The sequence below is a fragment of the Lepisma saccharinum genome, unplaced genomic scaffold (assembly GCF_977018435.1).
Source record: "Lepisma saccharinum unplaced genomic scaffold, izLepSacc3.1 HAP1_SCAFFOLD_471, whole genome shotgun sequence".
NCBI classification, from domain to species: domain Eukaryota; kingdom Metazoa; phylum Arthropoda; class Insecta; order Zygentoma; family Lepismatidae; genus Lepisma; species Lepisma saccharinum.
The window spans coordinates 22,221-41,418 of record NW_028143164.1 but is presented as its reverse complement, the minus strand read 5'-3'; the positions used below and the strand labels follow the sequence as shown (position 1 = coordinate 41,418).

Here is a 19,198-nt window from a genome sequence, read left to right as displayed (position 1 = left end):
TTTATGTATGCTTGTGCAGAAGTTGTCAACAGCTTGTGTTGAGTTTTCTTTTCATTATTGAAGCTATTATTGGGTCAATTGATTGATTTAGTTTATTTTACTTCGCGTTTTGTCCCTCTTGGCTAATTTGAGAAGATGGGGATGAGTGATGAAATGATGAAATTGATGAATGGACATTCACAAACAACCAAGCCCGACCGGGATTCGAACCCGGGACCCTTGGCATCGCAGCACGATGTACTAACCACTCGGCCACAGGGTCGGGCTATTATTGGGTCAAATAGAGGGCATGAACATGGTGATGAACAATTTGCATGGTAATACTCATGGATCCCACTGTACATATAGGCATAATGTCCACAAAATTAAACTTGCAAAATCGCACAAGACTACACCAGAAATGCCCTTTCTGCATTCAAAACTAGGGCTGCTCATACACATATGGGTTAAAAAATCTTTTCTGATCTTTTTGCATAGTTGCTCATTTTGTTCCACTTTGTCCAATAAACTAATGAGTGAATTTTTTTTCAGATTGGATAACATTCAGAGGTTGCTCAAGGCACATATATTTTGACTGTGGTATTACTTTTGTATAGCTTTCTTACACTATGAAAGTCTCTGTACTGAGAAGAAATGAATATTTTTGTGTGCAGTTGTACTGTTGAAAATGTTGACAGTGTTACTGAAATAATATTACTTTTCCAGGTTACTGAACTGTTTTGAGCAACCTCACCACTAGAAACAAGACTGCTGTATGGCTTATTGGACATCAAGAGCCTCATCTACCAGATTATGTGTTACCTACAACAGGAGATGTTCTTCGAACCTTCTTCCATTACCATATCTCACTGAAAGAGACAGTTTCTGACAGTTTGAAGAGCACTTGTGAGGAGCTGGTGACCATATGAAGAAAAGCCAGTATCCCTACTGCTCTTGAGCCAAACATCTCGAAGATGAAGGGTGTTGTAGATGAATATAATTTGATCAAGAAAAACAAATCACGAGTGTCACAAGCACAGAGAGACAGGGAGGAAGTATTTTCAAAGAGAATGTCAAAAATTTTTGACATTGCTCATAAAGAAGCAATGACTTTGATCAAGATTGAAGAAGACAGACAGTTCCTGAAGGATCAGCGTGAAGACAGAAAGATGTGAATGGCTGGTGTAGATGTGCATTTGGCAAAACAGGAAGAAAGGGCAAAATTACGGAAAGAAGCAGAAGAAAAGTGAATGGAATGTCAGAAACGAAGAAAAGAGGAAATGACGCCCATTGCAGCAGTTGGCATTTCCACTAGCAGTGAGGAAGACAATGGTGGTGATGCAAATAGTGATGATGACGCTTATCAGATTCAGATACCACTGTATTATAAAAAAAAAGTGACATATCTCTGGCTGAATCTGATGGTCCTGGCCCAAGTACCTCCAAGAAGTCCCGAATTTTACAAAACATGCTCAGTTACCCAGAAGATCATATTAATTTGTCAGACACCAAATTTACAATTTTAGCTGCAGCTGTAGCAAAAGCAGATTGTCAGGATCTTGCAGACGCTAACTGTGCAATGTAGAAGGTCAGCTCATAGTGCCAAAACCACAGGTAAAATAAAAGTAGATTTCACACAAGCAACGAAACCACCCCTTACTGTTCACTGAGATGGAAGAATTATGAAAAACAGTACAGCTGATGAAACTGCTACCAGAACAACTAGTTTAGAGAGACTGGCTGTCATTGTCACTGGCCATAACTTGGAAAAAATACTCGGAATTGCCAAAATACCATCTGGAACAGGAGAACCACAAGCAAAGCTACTTATGAGCTGCTTCAATTGTGGGAAGTGTGTGATGACATTGTAGGGATGAGTTTCAACACTACTGCATCAAATACAGGACTAAGAAAAGGTGCTTGTTCACTTCTCGAAAATAACATCGATCGTAACTTGCTATATTTTGCTTGTTGTCACCATATCCAACTAACAAACTCTCTCAGGGTGGCTACAAACAAGCAGAAATGAAATTCCCTGACTTTTCGAGGACAAAATTTACATTTTTCCCTGACAATTACAAAATAAAGTAAATTGATGTATTTGCAAAGGGAAACAATAAATTCATACAGATCCACGTATGGTTTTGTTAAGTACCAATATTATCTTCTATGAAATTGACTTAATTTCTCTATTCTCTATGATTTGAATTCAAACTGCAAAATAGTGAATTTGGAAAATTATTATAATTCACAAACTAGGGAAGGATTACGGAATTTTGTCATACGCAGTAAGATTAAAATAAAATACTTGATTATTTTTAAAGTTACGACTAAATGAGATAAGAGTGAAGAGTGATTGATTAAGAAATACAATTTGTAATTTATCAGTCTATTTATACATTCTCGGTATTATATGTTGATATTTCCACTGAGGTTTGGAACCCTCTGCTTGCAAGAACCATGAGTGCGGACTCATTTCTCAATGCATAAAGCTACTTCTCTCTTCTCTGTAAAGCAAACAACTTAACTCTTGCATATAAGTGAAACAATTGAATCGAACAAAATAAAGAATATGAATATGAATAAAATTCGTTTTTGCAATGTTCTCAACGGAAACCAAAACTGTTATTCCATAAAGGGAACAAAATGAAACTGAAACTACCAAATGTTTATAAATGTTTGAAGGTTGCAATTTTTTAACAAAATTTTTCTAACAAAAATACTTCTTTTTCAACATGGAATCCAAATATGTAAAACGAATGGGGGTGTTCCATTTGAAATTTCACATTGCGGCATTGACTTACCCCCTCAATAGTAACAATTTTTTTTTTGTGCAATTCTTCGATTGGATGCATTCTGCATGCGATATTCCATACTATCATTATAAATGGACCAGCTGGTATACTGAAGGGTGCATAATGACCATAAGTGACGACGCACCCAAACAATTAAAACCAATCAATCTCACGTGACAGATACCGATATATTATGGCACGAAAAATTGGCATTATCTTTTTTTGACTTGTTAGTGTTACATTTCCCAAAATTCGCGTTTTTGTTTTAGAACATTTATCTGCCAAATATACCGAAACTTAATACTCCATTGTGCTTTTAAACTATTATTTTAAATTGTAGGTCACATGGAATACGTATTTTCGTGACAGTTTGATATGTTGGAACAGATTTTTGAGGAAGTAAAAGTAAAGTGCTCCGCTGCACTTTTCCATGACGGTGTATAGGGGTGTGGAGTTAGGGCCCCACACTTTCTTGATTACGGCTGAAGGTGGGGGTGATGTGATCAGCACCATGCTCCTGGCTACCTTTATCCCTCAAAGTTTCCTCAAGATACCAGCTTCATATGATGCTGGGTGGGTGCTGGAGCAATTTGAATAGGTGGAAAACATCGCGGTTCTCCCCCGCAGGGGATCGACCCCGGGTCTCTTGCATAGTAGTCAGACGCCTTAACGACTGAGCTCCATTATTACTCGCTCGACAAATGCCGATGGTGAGCACTTAGTTTGGTAATTCAAAACATATCTCGTGCGACAAATACGAAGATGTGGCTCCCGTGTGACGGTAGATACGCATTCGATCTCCTGTTAGAACCCTGCCACTTTGCTCTGTGATGCAAATGGTTTTGATAGAAGTTGAAAAAATCGTGGGAAATAAATGATTTAATGTGGCTGTCGGAATTATTCCACGTACGTATAACTCTATAGTTTACTCTTGAGTAAAATGTTGGAAAACTTGCATGTTCTATGTACACAAACATGGCCTAGAAAAGACAAGAATGTTGGATTTCATGGAATTTTTCGTTGTTTTACGACATTTCTTTTAAAAAAAATCGGTAAAAATGCCAACAATTCGCATTTTATGCCAAATTCGCATTATTTCGATATTTCGAAAGCGCGAAAAATGTGTCCAGACATCACTGCGCATTCCTAAACATAACTTCACAGCAATTACCATTTTTCACGGTTTTGGCGTTTGCGAAAAATCAATGTCCCTACTAATCGGAAATTACTTTCTGGCTACCCCTCGTATAAATCAGTAGATGTAAAGTGAAAATTTAGCAGGGCTGGCAGAGAAGAGTCAATTCTTGAAGAATGTGATTTGCTTTTATGATTGAATGATTCGAGTAAATATGATATTAAAATATTTACGTATTTATTATTAGTATTTTATTTCATAATATTGGACATTAACCTAACTCAGTGAGAGATTAATGACCATCTCTCACCAGTTTAAACAGACAAGACAGAGTGTGGCGTTAATTTCATTGCAATACTAGTGTTGCAGTAAATTTGAGGTTGGGAGCATGCTCTCATTCACCAATGCAGATTTAAGTTTCACTTTTTCGTGATAGTATTCAATATATATCCCGTTTGGTTGGATTCTTCTTGATATCTAAGAACAGTGCAATGTCATTGTAAACTTGTGCGAAACCAGTAATACGTCAGGATGATGAAAGTAAACCTTCGTAAGCACTGCTACATTAAATAAGGTGAAGTGAGCGAGAAGAGCAATAAAATTCCAGCAGCATATTTGCAGTCTAAAGCTCTTCTTGTTTATGTATGCGATTTTTGTTGGATGTTGCAGTCCATGCAATTTCTGTCGCATGTTGTAGTGAGATACTTTGTCGGGTGGCGATATTCGACAAAAATCGTATGTATCAATGGAACATAGTTGTTTCCATGTTCCTTCAGTTTGCCCAACAAAATGCGTTACTACGACGTCAGACAACTATCGGACAGTGCCACCCGCTCTTATCCCCTCCATCTGTTGACAAGTCCCCTTACCACACCCATACGGACAAGAAAAAATGATAATTCAATGCATTTTCCAGGTAATATTTAGAGGCTTAACCTTTACTCCCCCGATGATACCATATGGTATCATCAGAGTAAGGTCATACTGGCCCGATGATACATATGGTATCATGGTGCTGATTACGAAATGAATGGGCTTTTTGGACCTTCATACTCTTATGTTTGGGTGGAAACTCTGACACAGGTCTGGAGAAAGCCTGGGAAATTCATATTGATGACCAACCCCCCCCCCCCTTTTCCACAACATATCCATGCCACATTTCCGAACAGAGTTTCACATTTGGGCTCATTATTCAACTTGTATGGCACCCAGGAACATGAAACATGTTTCAATCTCTTTGGAAACGTCCATTCTTTGAAGAGAATCCTAAGGTTTGCGCCTTCTCCCCAAGGTAGCGGGAGAAGAGGGGGCAAACTCCAAATTTTTATGTTTTTTCCATTGAAATTCGGCGTACGTGCCCCCCCACCCCCCACACACACCCAAGCCGACATCCTCGGTCCGGTGTTCTAAGTTGTACACGGTTGCATGCGCTGATGTTTTAGCTGCAAAACAAAACTTATCCGAAGTAGATTGCTCCCATAGTGCCCGAGTTATAACAATTTTCCTTCAAAGAGTGTTCGAATTTAAAATTCCCGCCGAGAAGACCGGGCGAGAAAAATTACTCTCTCTCTCTCTCTCTCTCTCTCTCTCTCTCTCCTCCTGCCATCACTGTTTTCTGGCGCCGTGGTTGAGTTGCGCATAAAAGGGGCCTAAAAGTTGAGGCCGAAATTTACGAACGAGATTTCCTGTTTCCTGTTCCCGTGCAGAGTTCCATAACGATATCTTTAAATAAATAAATAAATAAAGTAAATGAAGACGAAATTCCCTGACATTTCCCTGACTTTTTTTGACACCTCAAATTCCCTGACTTTTCCCGGTTTTCCAGGTTTTCCAGGTCTGTCGCCACCTTGTCTCTAGTCTTCTTAAACCCGAAGGTTCATGGATGCAGCAACACAGGCCTTCCATCTGTCCTTATCTTGAGCAAGACCTATATACTCTTTTCCATCCCTAAAGATTTCCCTTAGGTCCATCTCAACGTTGTCCCTCCATCTTCATCTTGGCCTTCCTACAGGTCTCTAACCATCAGGTTTCCCAACAAAAATCCTGTAAACTCCTCTTTCCTCTCCCATTCATGCCACATGGCCTGTCCACATAAGCCTTCTTGATTTAATTATTCTAATAATATCTGGACATTAATACAAATTATGTAGTTCTAAATTATGTAACCTTCTCCACTCACCAGTCTCCTCATCCCTTTTAGGTCCAAAGATTTTCCTAAGGATCTTGTTTTCAAATACTCTCAATTTATGTTCCTCTTTCAATGTAAGGGACCAAGTTTCACACCCATATAATACTACAGGCAAAATTACTATTTTGTACATTTTAACTTTTAGTTTCTTAGATATTAAACGAGAAGACAAAAGTTTATGAAGAGAGAAGTAACATGTATTTCCTGAATTAAGCCTACTTTTTATTTCCTCTTTAATATAATTTTCATTTGTTAGTATTACTCCTAAGTAATTGAATTTAGAAACTGGTTCAAACGAATTGTTATCAATAATTAGATTTTGATTATTACCTAACACTTGGTTTCGGCCTGTAAGCATATATTTAGTTTTCTCTTTGTTAACTTCCAAACCTATCTCTTTAGCAGTTTTGAAAAATATTGTAGCATTATTCTTAATTGTATTTATATCATCCCCTAAAAAGTCTACATCATCTGCATATGCTAACAACTGAGTCACACCATTTAATTTTAGACCTTCTTTGGTTTCTCTTACCTTCCTAACAGCATATTCTAACGCAAAATTAAAGTACAATGGAGATAATGCATCTCCTGGTTTTAACCCATTATGAATTGTAAGTTTGTCAGACACATTAATACCCACACGAATTTTACTTTCTGTTTCACTGGTGCATACTTTTATCATACTAACAAGCTTCTTAGGTATTCCAAACTCGACTAATATATTATATAATTTATCTCTTTTGACTGAATCATATGCTTTTTTGAAGTTAATGAATAGCTGATGGACATTTTCATTATATTCCCACTTTTTTTCAAGTGTCTGTCTGATGTGAAAAATTTGATCTGTAATTGATCTGTTTTGTTTATGGGGTTAATCTTGTTAAAAGAATGTTAGATAATATTTTATATGTTGTTGAGAGTAGAGAAATTCCACGGTAATTATTGCAGGTCATTTTATCACCTTTTTTAAACACAGGGACATTTATGGTTTCTTTCCACTGTAGAGGGATTTCTTCTTTATTCCATATTAAACAAATTAATTTATGAATTTGACATATTAACGAATTTCCACCATATTTAATTAACTCAGCTGGTATTAAATCGATGCCAGGTGCTTTGTTATTCTTTAGCCTTTTAATAGCATCTTTAACTTCAGTCAAGTTAGGTTCTGGAACTAAAGGTTCTGCTGTGTGGACTTCATTTACTTCTGATTTATCTCCTACATGAACATTTAAAAGGTCATTAAAGTAGTTCTTCCATCTATTTAGAATATCGCTTGGGTCAGCTAGAAAATCACCGTCTTTATCTTTTATCAGGTTTACTTTAGGTTGCCCCCCCTTTCTAAACTCATTTACACCTTTATATAAATCTTTGATATTTTTGTTTTTTGCTGTTTGTTTCAATTTCGTTAATTTTGCTTTTCAAGAAATCTCTTTTTTTACTTCTAAACATGTGGTTAACTTCTTGCTTTATTCTATTATAATTGCTTAGATTTGTATCATCAGAGTTATTTAACAACCTAAGTCTAGCCTGATTTCTTATTTCTATTAGATTATGACATTCATTATCAAACCATGGCTTACTTTTTCTTGGTTTATGGTATCCTATACTTTCTTTAGCTGCTGATTCTATTGCATTACGTATGTGCTCCCAATTCTTATTTATGTCTGTTTCATTTATATTTTCATCATTTAAATCCTGCAAAACACCAAATCTATTTGACAGTTTAATTTGGTAATCTTTCTTAATTCTTTCATCAGAAAATTTTCCTGTATTAAACTTTATAACTTTTAGATTTTGTTGCTTATGATTTATCACTGAGAGTCTTTCTCTTAATTTAGCAATTACTAGATAATGGTCACTGGCACAGTCAGCACCTCTATGTGTTCGAACATCAATTATACTAGTATGTCTTGTCTTATCAATGAGAATATGATCTATCTGATTATGAATTTTACCATCTGGAGAAGACCAGGTATATTTATAGATATCTTTATGTTAAAAAGTGGTACATCTCACAATTAAATTCTTTGAGGTTGCAAAAGTAATCAATCTTATACCTCTGTCATTACTTAATTCATAAAGACTTTCTTTACCAATCGTGGGTTTAAATGTATCTTCTTTGCCAATCTGTGCATTACAGTCACCTAACAGAATTTTCATATCATACTGAGAAAATTTATCAAAGACCTGTTTTAATTCTTCATAAAAATCATCTTTAGTATTATCATCTTTATCTTCTGTTGGTGCATGTATGTTTATTTAAATAATTTTACACCACCTACCCTGTAAAACTGCATATGATATGATATAATTATTAAATTCTACTGTTTTAAGAGCCGAGATAATTCTATTATTTATGAAAAAGCCTGTTCCAAAATTATGATTTTCAGTACCACCATTGGAAAAAGTATAATTTTTAGTTTTACAATTCCCTTCTCCTGGCCACCTAACTTTATGAACAGCTACTACATCTAATTTATACTTAACTACCTCATTAACTGTACACTGAAATGCCCCAGGCCGGTAAAGGCTCAGAACATTCCAGGTGCCTAATTAATATCCTTATTCGTAATGTAGATCTTATCTTTAATCCAGGGATATACATGAAATTGTATTAGCTGCATTTTTTTCGGTATTGTTTGGGCCAACTAGTGATCCAAATATAGCTCTGTTTCAACGATTCATACTGAAATGGCCAGAAATCAACCAAAATGATTTCAATTCTCTTTCTAATCAACGTCTTGATGATCCACATATGATGGGATTAAAAGGAAATGTCACAGAATATCTTACAGATTTTCTTTCATCTAAAAAAGGATATATACCTCAAGATGATTACCTGTAAATTGCAGAGCTATGTTTTTTTATTCTTGCTGTTCTACCCAGAGGCAAAGTTTACAGCTTCTGAGCTCCTGGAGCATATCATATGGCTAGATGGATGGTGAAAGTAATCTACAGTTTCGAGATTTACATGTTCCGTGAGCAACTGAATTTAACAGCCAATGAGTTTTGCTTTTTTGCCAGTATAATTTATGTAAAAGCTTGGTTATGCTCTCCCATAGCAAGTGATGCCGCAGTAAATGATTTGCATCTTTACAAGGAACTGAAATACTATGAAGCAGTCAATAAATCTGTGGCTCTAGCATCATCAAAGAAATTGGAATCACTCCTATGGTATTTTAGGTTCAAATCTGGTACCACTATGTTTATTTTCAGATAAGCTGTCTCCTGAAGAGAAAAAAATTTGGTTATTGCAAGGATGAAAAGCAGTGGAGAAGATTGGAAAAGACGGGGAATTAAGCTCACAACTGCAGATGGACTAGAAAGCAAGAACCTACATGATCTGATAGACTCTGCCTTTACTTCTGCCTTAACCTCTTTGAAAGTCAATACTGATTTCATGTTTAATATAGACCCTCAATTGTGGAATTATATTGAAGAATACAAGGAAGCAAAAAAGATAGTAAATTCATTAAAGGTCATCAATGATGCAGCAGAACGGTCTGTTGTCCTCATGAGTAGTTTTAATGAAGCCATTACTAAAAAGGAATCTGAAATGCAGAGACTGATTCAAGTTGTAGAAGAAAACAGGAAGAAAATCCCTGCTGCTACAAAGAGATCCCTGAAATTGCAAAAAGTTACTTATAAGACACATAATCATTAGTGTAATTGACGTTTTTAGTTACTTATCTTAAAAATTATGTCTTCCTTTATATTTCTTAATTTGTTCATCAGGAAGTTTAAAGAAATGTTATTGATTTCTTTCATGAACAACACATCTACAAACTCTTACTTCAATATTTTAGACTAATTATTGTATTTCTTAGTGTCTAAAAGCAGTTGAGATATAGAAAAAATACATGTTCCGTAAATCAATTTAGTAGTATTATTTCAAGGTCGCTGAGCAACCTCTAAACACAAACCATCTTCTTGAATTTTGGTAGGTATATTCTTTAATGTGAAAGCAACAAAATAAGCCACTATGTGAAATTCCACCACAGATTTTTTTTTTCTGAACACTCCTACTACGCACGTAATGCCACAATGTGGTATCTCATCTCGAGTGTACACAGTTTTGCTTAAAACATTGATAACAACATTTATGTTGTTTGGCATGGTGATATGCATGCTGCATCAAACTAATTTTTTTTTTCTACTATTTTAAATAGTATAAGGGGAAACGCCACATGACATATCATCATGCAAGTGTATAATTCTGCTGTCAGGCAACCAAAATATGGTAATGGTTCCGACAGTTTTATGATTTTTTTTTAAAAAATTCTCCTAGCAGAAAGACTAATTATCGTAGAATTTTGGAAATCATTGTCACTCGAAATTTGAAACTTTCTTAAAGAAGAACTGCTTGGATTCTAAAAAAAAATTATTTATGTAGATTGATTGATTGAATTGTTGTTTTAAGTCCACTTTAAGCACAGTAAGCTAATCGGTACTGAACCTTCAATTTAAAGTGGGATCTGAACCACTATGTGCCTCCACCGGGACACCTTGACCACAAGGAGACGATGTTGCCACCACACCATAGGGGAGGCCCTTTATTTATGTTGAAAAATAAAACTTAAAAATTACCTTACACAAGCATGCGTGCTTCCCATGGACAAGGTATTCTTCATTGACAAGCGACATTTAGCATTGTAGACTTGTGGGAATGAATGTAGAAGCAAATCAGAACCTTAGTAGAATGCATTTGGGGACTTTATTTTAATGGTAAAACTCCCCAGTATGTGTTAACAAACATAAATTTAAAACAAACCATGTAAATATTGCATTCGTACCACATGATGAAATCGCAATAAAACATAAAGAACTTGAACCTAAAATATTTACATGCTGTGTAACCTCAAGGGGATGGGAAAAGGCAGGGGACATAATTCCCCTTTAGCCTTGTATTCCTAAAAAAAATTAAAGGCAGGAAAAGATGACAAAATGAGGGCTGACTACCAAAAAAGTATATATAACCCCCCTCCTTCTTCCAAAAATCCTGGATACACCACTCTACACATGGCTTGATCTCATAAAAAAAGGCATCAAATGGAAGGAAATTTCAGAGGACTATAAATTCAAAACTAGAGTTCATATTCCAAAAGCAAAAATAAATATATGGGTTCCTATACAGGGTGGCTACTTTAGAACCATGATAAAATTCAAGTATAATTCCCGGTTTTCAAGGCAAACTTTCCAAAAATTCAAGCAGATTTTATTTTATTATTTCAACCTTACATATATTACCGCCTCTCAACATCCACACACAAATATCTTAATAACATAAAGGGTCTATGTGATTCCAACATCCAAAAATTCTGATTCAATTAAACGGTATACGCAATATAATTAAAATACTTAATTTAAGGTGCTAAGCTTCTATTTACTATCAGAGGCAAAACCACGAATTTTTGTTGGGGGGCAAGTACCAGAATAAACTAATAATAATAATAATAATAGTGTTAATAATAATGTTATTACTATAACATTATTATTATTATTGATTTGCTTTATTTCACTTTGCTTCTTGTGCCACTTTTGACCAATTTCCAATGATCCAATTTTTTGCAGCCTGAAATCAATATTGATTTAATACATTGCAACTAATTTAACGGGATGCAAATGCATTCTCTCTTTTACAACTTTTGTGCACCCCGATGGTATAGTGGTAACATCGTTGCCTTGTGATCAAAGGGTCCCGGGTTCGATACCCAGTGGAGGCACATGGGACAGCGGTTCGGAAGACTAAGAAAATTTTATGCAAATATTTTTATTTGCATAAAAGGTGAAGTTGTGGGCGGTAATAAAAATTGTAATTTTTCACGTCTATGGAAAAAAATTCAAGTAGAATTCACGCATAATTCCCGGAGCCAATAATTCATGCATAATTCCCAGAATTCGAGGAATATATGTCTAAGGATATCATGTAACAAATTTTATCCCAATCTGACATGGTGGGATGGACACTTTTGGAAAATCTTATATTGAATGACCAGTAACCCTGCAGCACTGGTGGCACAATACAGAAATTGAAATTACATGAATCATAATCTACAAGCAATAAGGTCCAATTTTGAACCTTAGTACTGCCATGCTCATTTTCAATCCTTGTACTAAAATTTTCTTCACCTACCTATCTGCAGGATCTGCCATTTCGCCTTCCACCTCATCAGGATTCTCTACAGAATACTTCATGTCTTGATCTTCACTTAAAATTAATTCACCATTGTCACTGTCCTCAGATGGCATTTTTTTAACAAGTTGTCCATGATAACATGGATAAAATCCTTCACTTTCATGAACATTTTGCCCACTAGGAACTTCCTGATTTCTGCCTTCAAATTGAATCCAACTATCACCACTCACATTTTCCACTTTACAAACTACATTTTCTTTCATGTACTCACTCGATAGTTTGATGTCAACAGAAGCATCCTGTATGCACTGATTAGATAGTTTGATGTCAACAGAAACATCCTGTATGCACTGATTAGATGGTTTGATGTCAACAGAGATATTAACATCAGGAGGCTCCTTGAATGATTCTGTTTCAGTCTTGACACATGACTCATCCGGAAGCCACACATTCTCCAGAGATGTTTGTTCACAAATGAACGGATCGGCACTTTCTGATTCAGACTTTATGAGCACTTTCACAGGAGAGAAACTTCTGTCAGACACTTGAACAGCCAAACTGTCTTCACAATCATCAGACCAGGATGCAGAAACCTTCTGAAAGACAATCACAGCAGCGTGGATTAAAAATTATGATCTTTAATTTAAATGTCTTTTTTACTTCTTATAAAAAACAATCAGATTTTTTTTATTTATGAGGCTCAGTCAATAAATAATGAGGCAGAGGATATTTCACAGTACTTACGTAACGTCCCTCAGAAGTAGTGCCTGCCACTGTTAGGCATTTATCCCATTGTGACACCAGTCACAAAATGGAATGCTCGTAGAACTCCTTTGGCTGCTGTTGGAACCAACTGGACACGTACTCCTTGACGTCATCATCCAATTGAAACTGTTGTCTCCGCAGCATTTTCTTTTTTGAGCTCACCGAAGATGTGGAAGTCACACGGGGACAGATCTGGACTATAGAGAGGGGGGTGGTGGGGAGGTGGTTCAGGACTTCCCACTTGATTTTTTTCTGAGGAGGAATGAGAGGAAACAAGATGGCACCAGTTGAGTCGGTCGAATCCTGTGTAGCTCTTTAAAAAAATCATGTGATCACCGATATTAGGTGTGTTAAATGTAGAACTGTTCGAAATGGTATCTTATGCAATTTGTGGAACCATTTTTAGATGAGTAGGTATAAGTGACAACGAGTTGCCAAGTAAGGGAACTGAATGGATGTGTCCGAGGTATGTTGGTCTACAGTCCAATATGGCCGTTACACATGTGGCGAGTGCACAGAGTGGTGGTGGTAAGGGGGAAGAAGGCACTCTTCTGGAGATAATATCTGTGCTGATATTGAAACATTGCTGGGTGAGAATGTGCAGTTAAATAAAAACCTGCAGGCATGTGACCTGCAGTTGGGCAAGGGATTATCTTGTGGTGAAGTGGTATCGAGGGCTCAACTGTGTGGCAAATTGTTTCACATGGGAAGAGAATACACTCTATGAGCCAGAAGAGGAATCGCATAATGGGTGATGGTGTTGTTATTAGTGATAATAGATATGAAGTTTTGGGCAGAGAGGAGGATACATAAGGGGACCAGGTTGGTGAACCAGGGCTCACTGGGAAAGTTGAAATAGGTGAAGTGCAACCTAAGATACAAAGAAATAAGAATAAAATAATGGGTAGGATCAAGATATACTCTGATAGTCATGGGCATGGTTTATCTTCAATGCTAACTTCTTCAAAATGTGCTGATAATCTAAAAATTGAAAGTGTTGTGAAACCAGGTGCAACTTTTGAACAGGTGGTAGGGAACAAAGAATATTCAGAATTATCATCTGATGACTTTGCCATACTAATTGGTGGATAAAATGACGTAAGCAAAGATCAAACATTTGATGCTGTAGCTACACTGCGAAAGACTTTGGGGAGGCTGATTCACACAAATGTGATTGTAGTAAATGTTCCACACTGCCATGATCTCAGAAGCTGGTCTATTGTCAATAAAGAAGTAGAGAAAGCTAATAGCATGTACAGTAATGTATGTAAAAATTTTGAAAATGTAACGGTTATTGATAGTTCCAAACTTGCTAAACAAATGCATACCAGGCATGGCCAACATTTGAATGCAAATGGAAAATTGGAATTGTGTAAAATTATACACAGGATTATTCAGGATAGGCTAATTGTTAGACAACATATGAATATTGCTGTAACTGATCATACGGAGCAGGGAAACCTGTAATAGTGGCCAAGTGTAATACTAGTGAAACTTGGCCTATATCTATATCTGCAACCCAATCTAACTTATATATGCCTAACAATATCATCAGTAAACCCAAATGTATCACTTCTTCATATTCTTTAAAATCAGGTGTTAATTTTGGTTTTGAGAATGCTCATGGGGAAGTTAGAGCATGTTGTTCTAATTCTCACACTCCATTAAATTTAAAGATAGGTTATCTCAATATACAGGGATTCGGCAAAGAACATGATATTTATTAATGATTTTGCTAATGGAAATAGTTTTGATGCTGTTTGTCTAAGTGAGGATTTGTGTTATAAAAGTGAAAATTCCTTCGAAACACTAGATGACTTCTATCTGTTTAACAGTTATAGTAGGGAAAAATTCAACAAGGTGGAGTGTCTATATATGTAAAAAATGCATTTGTACATGCTGGTCATAAGTTAGGTTTTGAATTCCTCTGTAGTGAATTAAACTTTGAAGCCACATGTTCATTTATTAGAGACCTGAAACTAGTAGATCACCAAATGGTAATCCTACTCTTTTTCTTTAAAAACTTGAGGAAATGTTACATTTATCAGTAAGTCTCAATGGAAACACTTTAGTATTGTAATTGGTGGTGATCTAAACTCTCATTTTGATGTAACAGAAGATAAACAAAGTGTGACTGGATTTAAAAAACTGCTCGGGCAGTTTAACTTTTAACTATATGAATAATTAACACACTAGGGGTTCAGCATGACTGGATAATATATTTACAAATATAAAAACATCTCGTATAACATGTGATGTAACTGAATTTGCATACTCAGATCATGATTCTCCTTGGCTAAAAATATATAACTTAAAACCGTGTGATTGTAACTGTAAGGAATCTAAAATAGAGATCTCAAGACCAATAACGGATGATAAAATATTAAACTTCAGGAACTTGCTCTGTAATATAAACTGGCTAGATCTGTTAAGTAAACCTCTAGTCCTTGGATACAGAACCCACATTGGCTGATGTAACATTTGAAAAGTTTCTAACAGTATATTTAGATATTGATGATAGGGGTATTCCCCAGAAAAAGTGTAAAGTTAGTCTCAAAGTTAATAAGAAGAAAATACCAAAAATAATGCTGGTTGGTACACTCCTAAGTTAGTCAGTATGAAATGTAGGGTTTTATTATACTTAGATTTGTTTAAGAGGGATAAGACAGATCTGGCTAAATCAATCTACCTGAGGGCAAGAAAGGAATACAAATGGGCTATAAATGAATCAAAGAAATTGTATAATCTAACTAATATTAAGGCATCCAGGAATAAATGCAAGACTGGCTGGAAATTAATTAATTTGATTGCCAAATACAGCAAAAAAGATGTTATAGAAATCTCCCCTAATGACTTTAATAAGTTTTGTATTAATTCTGTTGAGGAAATTCGCAACAACATTGTACGACCCTCTGAAACAGTATCCGACTTACTTGAACAGTATAGCGTAAGACAATCTGAAATAACATTTGTTTTTCTGAAATAACTCCAGAGATAATTATAGATGTTGTGGAAAAGCTGAAACCATCAGATAGTGTAGATATCTATGATATATCCAGTAATCTTGTGAAAAAAATCATACATTGTATAATTCTTCCACTGACCTTTTGTATAAATATGTGTCTTAGGGAAGGAACTTTTCCAAATGTGTTGAAATTATCAAGTGTTGTACCAATTTATAAAAAAGGTGAGAAAAATTGTTTAGCCAGCTACCGTCCCATCTCACTGACTTCAGCATTTTCAAAAGTTTTAGAATCAATTATGCATTCTCAATTATGCAATTACTTGGACCATAATAACTTAATTTGCAAATCAAAGTTTGGTTTCAGGAAGGGTAAGTTAACAGTTGATGCCATGGACTCTTTAGTCAAAAATGTACTTAAGGCTTTCAAAACTAAGGACTTTGCTCAGGCTTCTTTCTGTGACCTGAGCAGGGCTTTTTTGTGTAGAGAACACTTCACTTTTAAAAAAGATCACATACTACGGCATTGGTGGTACAGATCTTAAACTATTTCATTCATACCTTCAGAACCGTAAACAAATTGTCTGCATAGGAATGGAGAGGTCAAATGTGGTGTACCTCAAGGTTCCGTTCTTGGACCTTTATTGTTTGCTCTCATGATGAATGATTTACAATTTTGTGTCACTGCTCACACAATACTGTATGCAGATGATACTACCTTCTTTAATGCCAGCTCTGACTTTAACACTATTAAAGCCATAACTGATAATACCCTGTATCAATCTTCTTTATGGTTCAGAGCTAATGGTTTTTGCTGAATGAAAGTAAAACCCAGCACACGTTTTTCAGTCTTAGAGACATCCCGATTGATAATAGCTCAGACAATGTGAAATTTCTAGGTATTGTCATTGATAATAAATTATCATGGGAGCCACATATTAAATACATAACTGCCAAGCTCTCCAGGGTGATATATTTGTTAAGGAATCTAAACAGTCATGTACCGAAAGATTACGTAAGATCAGCTTACTTTGCTTTCTATCAAAGCATTATTTCATATGGAATTTTACTTTAGGGGAACTGCAGTTATGTACAAGAAATTTTAATACTGCAGAAAAAAGACATGAGAATAATTACCATCTCACACAAATTAGTTCATTGTAAACCACTGTTCATTAAGTTAAAATTTATGACTGTGATAAATCTATATATTTACACAGTGTTGTTGTATGTAAAAAAAAAATTGCCACAACTACAAAGTAGAAAAGATGCACATTCATATACTACAAGAAATAGCAGGCGTATAAATATACCCTATCCTAGACTCTCAAAATCCCTGAACAGTTATAAAACATATTACAATGGTGCATTTTACTCACTATCAATTCAAATAAAAATATATAAATAACTTACGTGAGTGAGTACTCACTCACGTAAGTTATTTATACATTTTTATTTAAACAGTTATGCTATTTAGTAAGCTACCTCTTGATGTGACAAATATGCCTATGAATGTATTTAAGCATAAAGTGTATGCCTGGTTAGTTGCTACACCATTGTACTCAACTCAAGAATTTTTTGAAATTAAAAATATTGTATTCTAGTGCAACTTAAACATAAAAGGGGTTATAATTTTATATTATTTTATAATATATTTTACATGTATTTTGTTCTTGATGTTGTCTATTGCTGTACAAGCTTAATGACAAAAAATATTATTATTATTATTTGTTGTGTTGGTTGTGTGTGGTTTAGCATTGTCATGCAATAGGCAAGATTGGTATTTTGCCCAGGTTTTTTCCAGGTGAGTTTTTCATTATTATTTTTTTCAGATAAAAACCGGGCAAAACTGGGTTTTATTGTTTTCTTTTCAGGTTATATTTAAAAAAAAAGTAAAAGTGAAAAAAGTAAAGTGTTCCCCTGTGCTTAGCACCATGCCATGAAGGCGTATAGGGGGTGTGGGGGTAATGCCCCACACTTTCTTGATCCGGTCGTGAGTGGGGGTGATGTGATCAGCACCACACCCCTGACCGCCTTTACCCCCCAGGTTTCCCCAGGTACCCATGTTATTCGACGCTGGGTGGGTGCCAGGGCCGCTTCCATCGTTAGAAAAGTTCCCGGATTTGAACCGGCCGGGGATCGAACCCGGGACCTTTAGCATGGTAGTCAGACGCATTACCGACTGAGCCACCGCGGCCAGCTCAATGAAATACATTTTTCCCCTAGTAGTAATGTATCATAACATTGAATTTGTATTGCTTTACACTCTGTCCCAACTCTCTCTGGAGGAAGCAAACAAAAACAAGTCTCTGTGCAAGTAGCAAAGTGAGATGGCTCCATCAATGAACATGGGAGAGAGAAATGGATTGCCTGGAGAGGAGTAAGCGACTACAGTTACCAACCTTCACAGCAGCATGTACTGCTCTGTTGAGACCACTCTATTTCCTTTCCTTTTCTGATGCTATGCGCACCCTTGCTCCAGAGGGAATAGTTATTTAATATTTCTGTTCTAAAATATTTGTCCAACAACTTGATTCAACTCTTCCTGGATGGTGTAATAGTTAATGCTGTTGCTTTGTGATCAGTTTTCAGGGTTGCATTCCCAGAGGAGGCACATACTTTGGTGTATCCAATAATCAAATTAACGGGGGTGGGGGGTACAGAATATGTCATTACCAGTGTTTTCTGTCTTTCTGGTAGTCAACAACGGTACTCTACACTGCCAACTGATTATAGGTGAGGACTAATAACATTTTACTCTAAGATGAGAAATGCCTAGGATGCCAGAGGTCCTGGGTTCGAATCCCAGCCTGGGCATGGATATTCTTTGTATGTCCCTTCATCAATTTCATCGTATCACTAGTTTTCATCTTTGCAATTAGCCAAATGTGGCAGAAAAGAGGAGTAAAATAAAGCAAATCAATCGATCAACCAGTGAAACAACAAACAAGAGAAATCCATATGTATGTATATGTGTGTGTGTGTGTGTACTTGGATGCATCATCGTTTATGAACATGACACAAATTTGAGTAGTTGTTTCGATGAACGCATTAACAAACAACACGGTAACATAACATAACAACTTTAATAATGCAGGAATTTTCTTAATTAGGTTTGCTACTTTCTTCCTCCATAATGATACTCAAATTTAGATGTTAAATTACATGTTTTTCAAGGTTATGCACTTTTTCAGTTAATACCATTAGTGAATATTTCATTCTGAACTTCGCCGGT

General features: G+C 35.8%; 1 protein-coding gene across 1 annotated transcript in view; it reads right to left on the bottom strand.

Annotated features, from left to right (window-relative positions):
* Positions 1-19,198, bottom strand: part of LOC145982936 (uncharacterized) — a 67,694-nt gene that overhangs the window by 28,967 nt on the left and 19,529 nt on the right. The window contains exon 3 of the mRNA XM_083116233.1: positions 12,234-12,832. Within this exon, the coding sequence (XP_082972359.1) occupies positions 12,234-12,832 (599 nt within the window). The remainder of the gene's footprint in view (positions 1-12,233; positions 12,833-19,198) is intronic.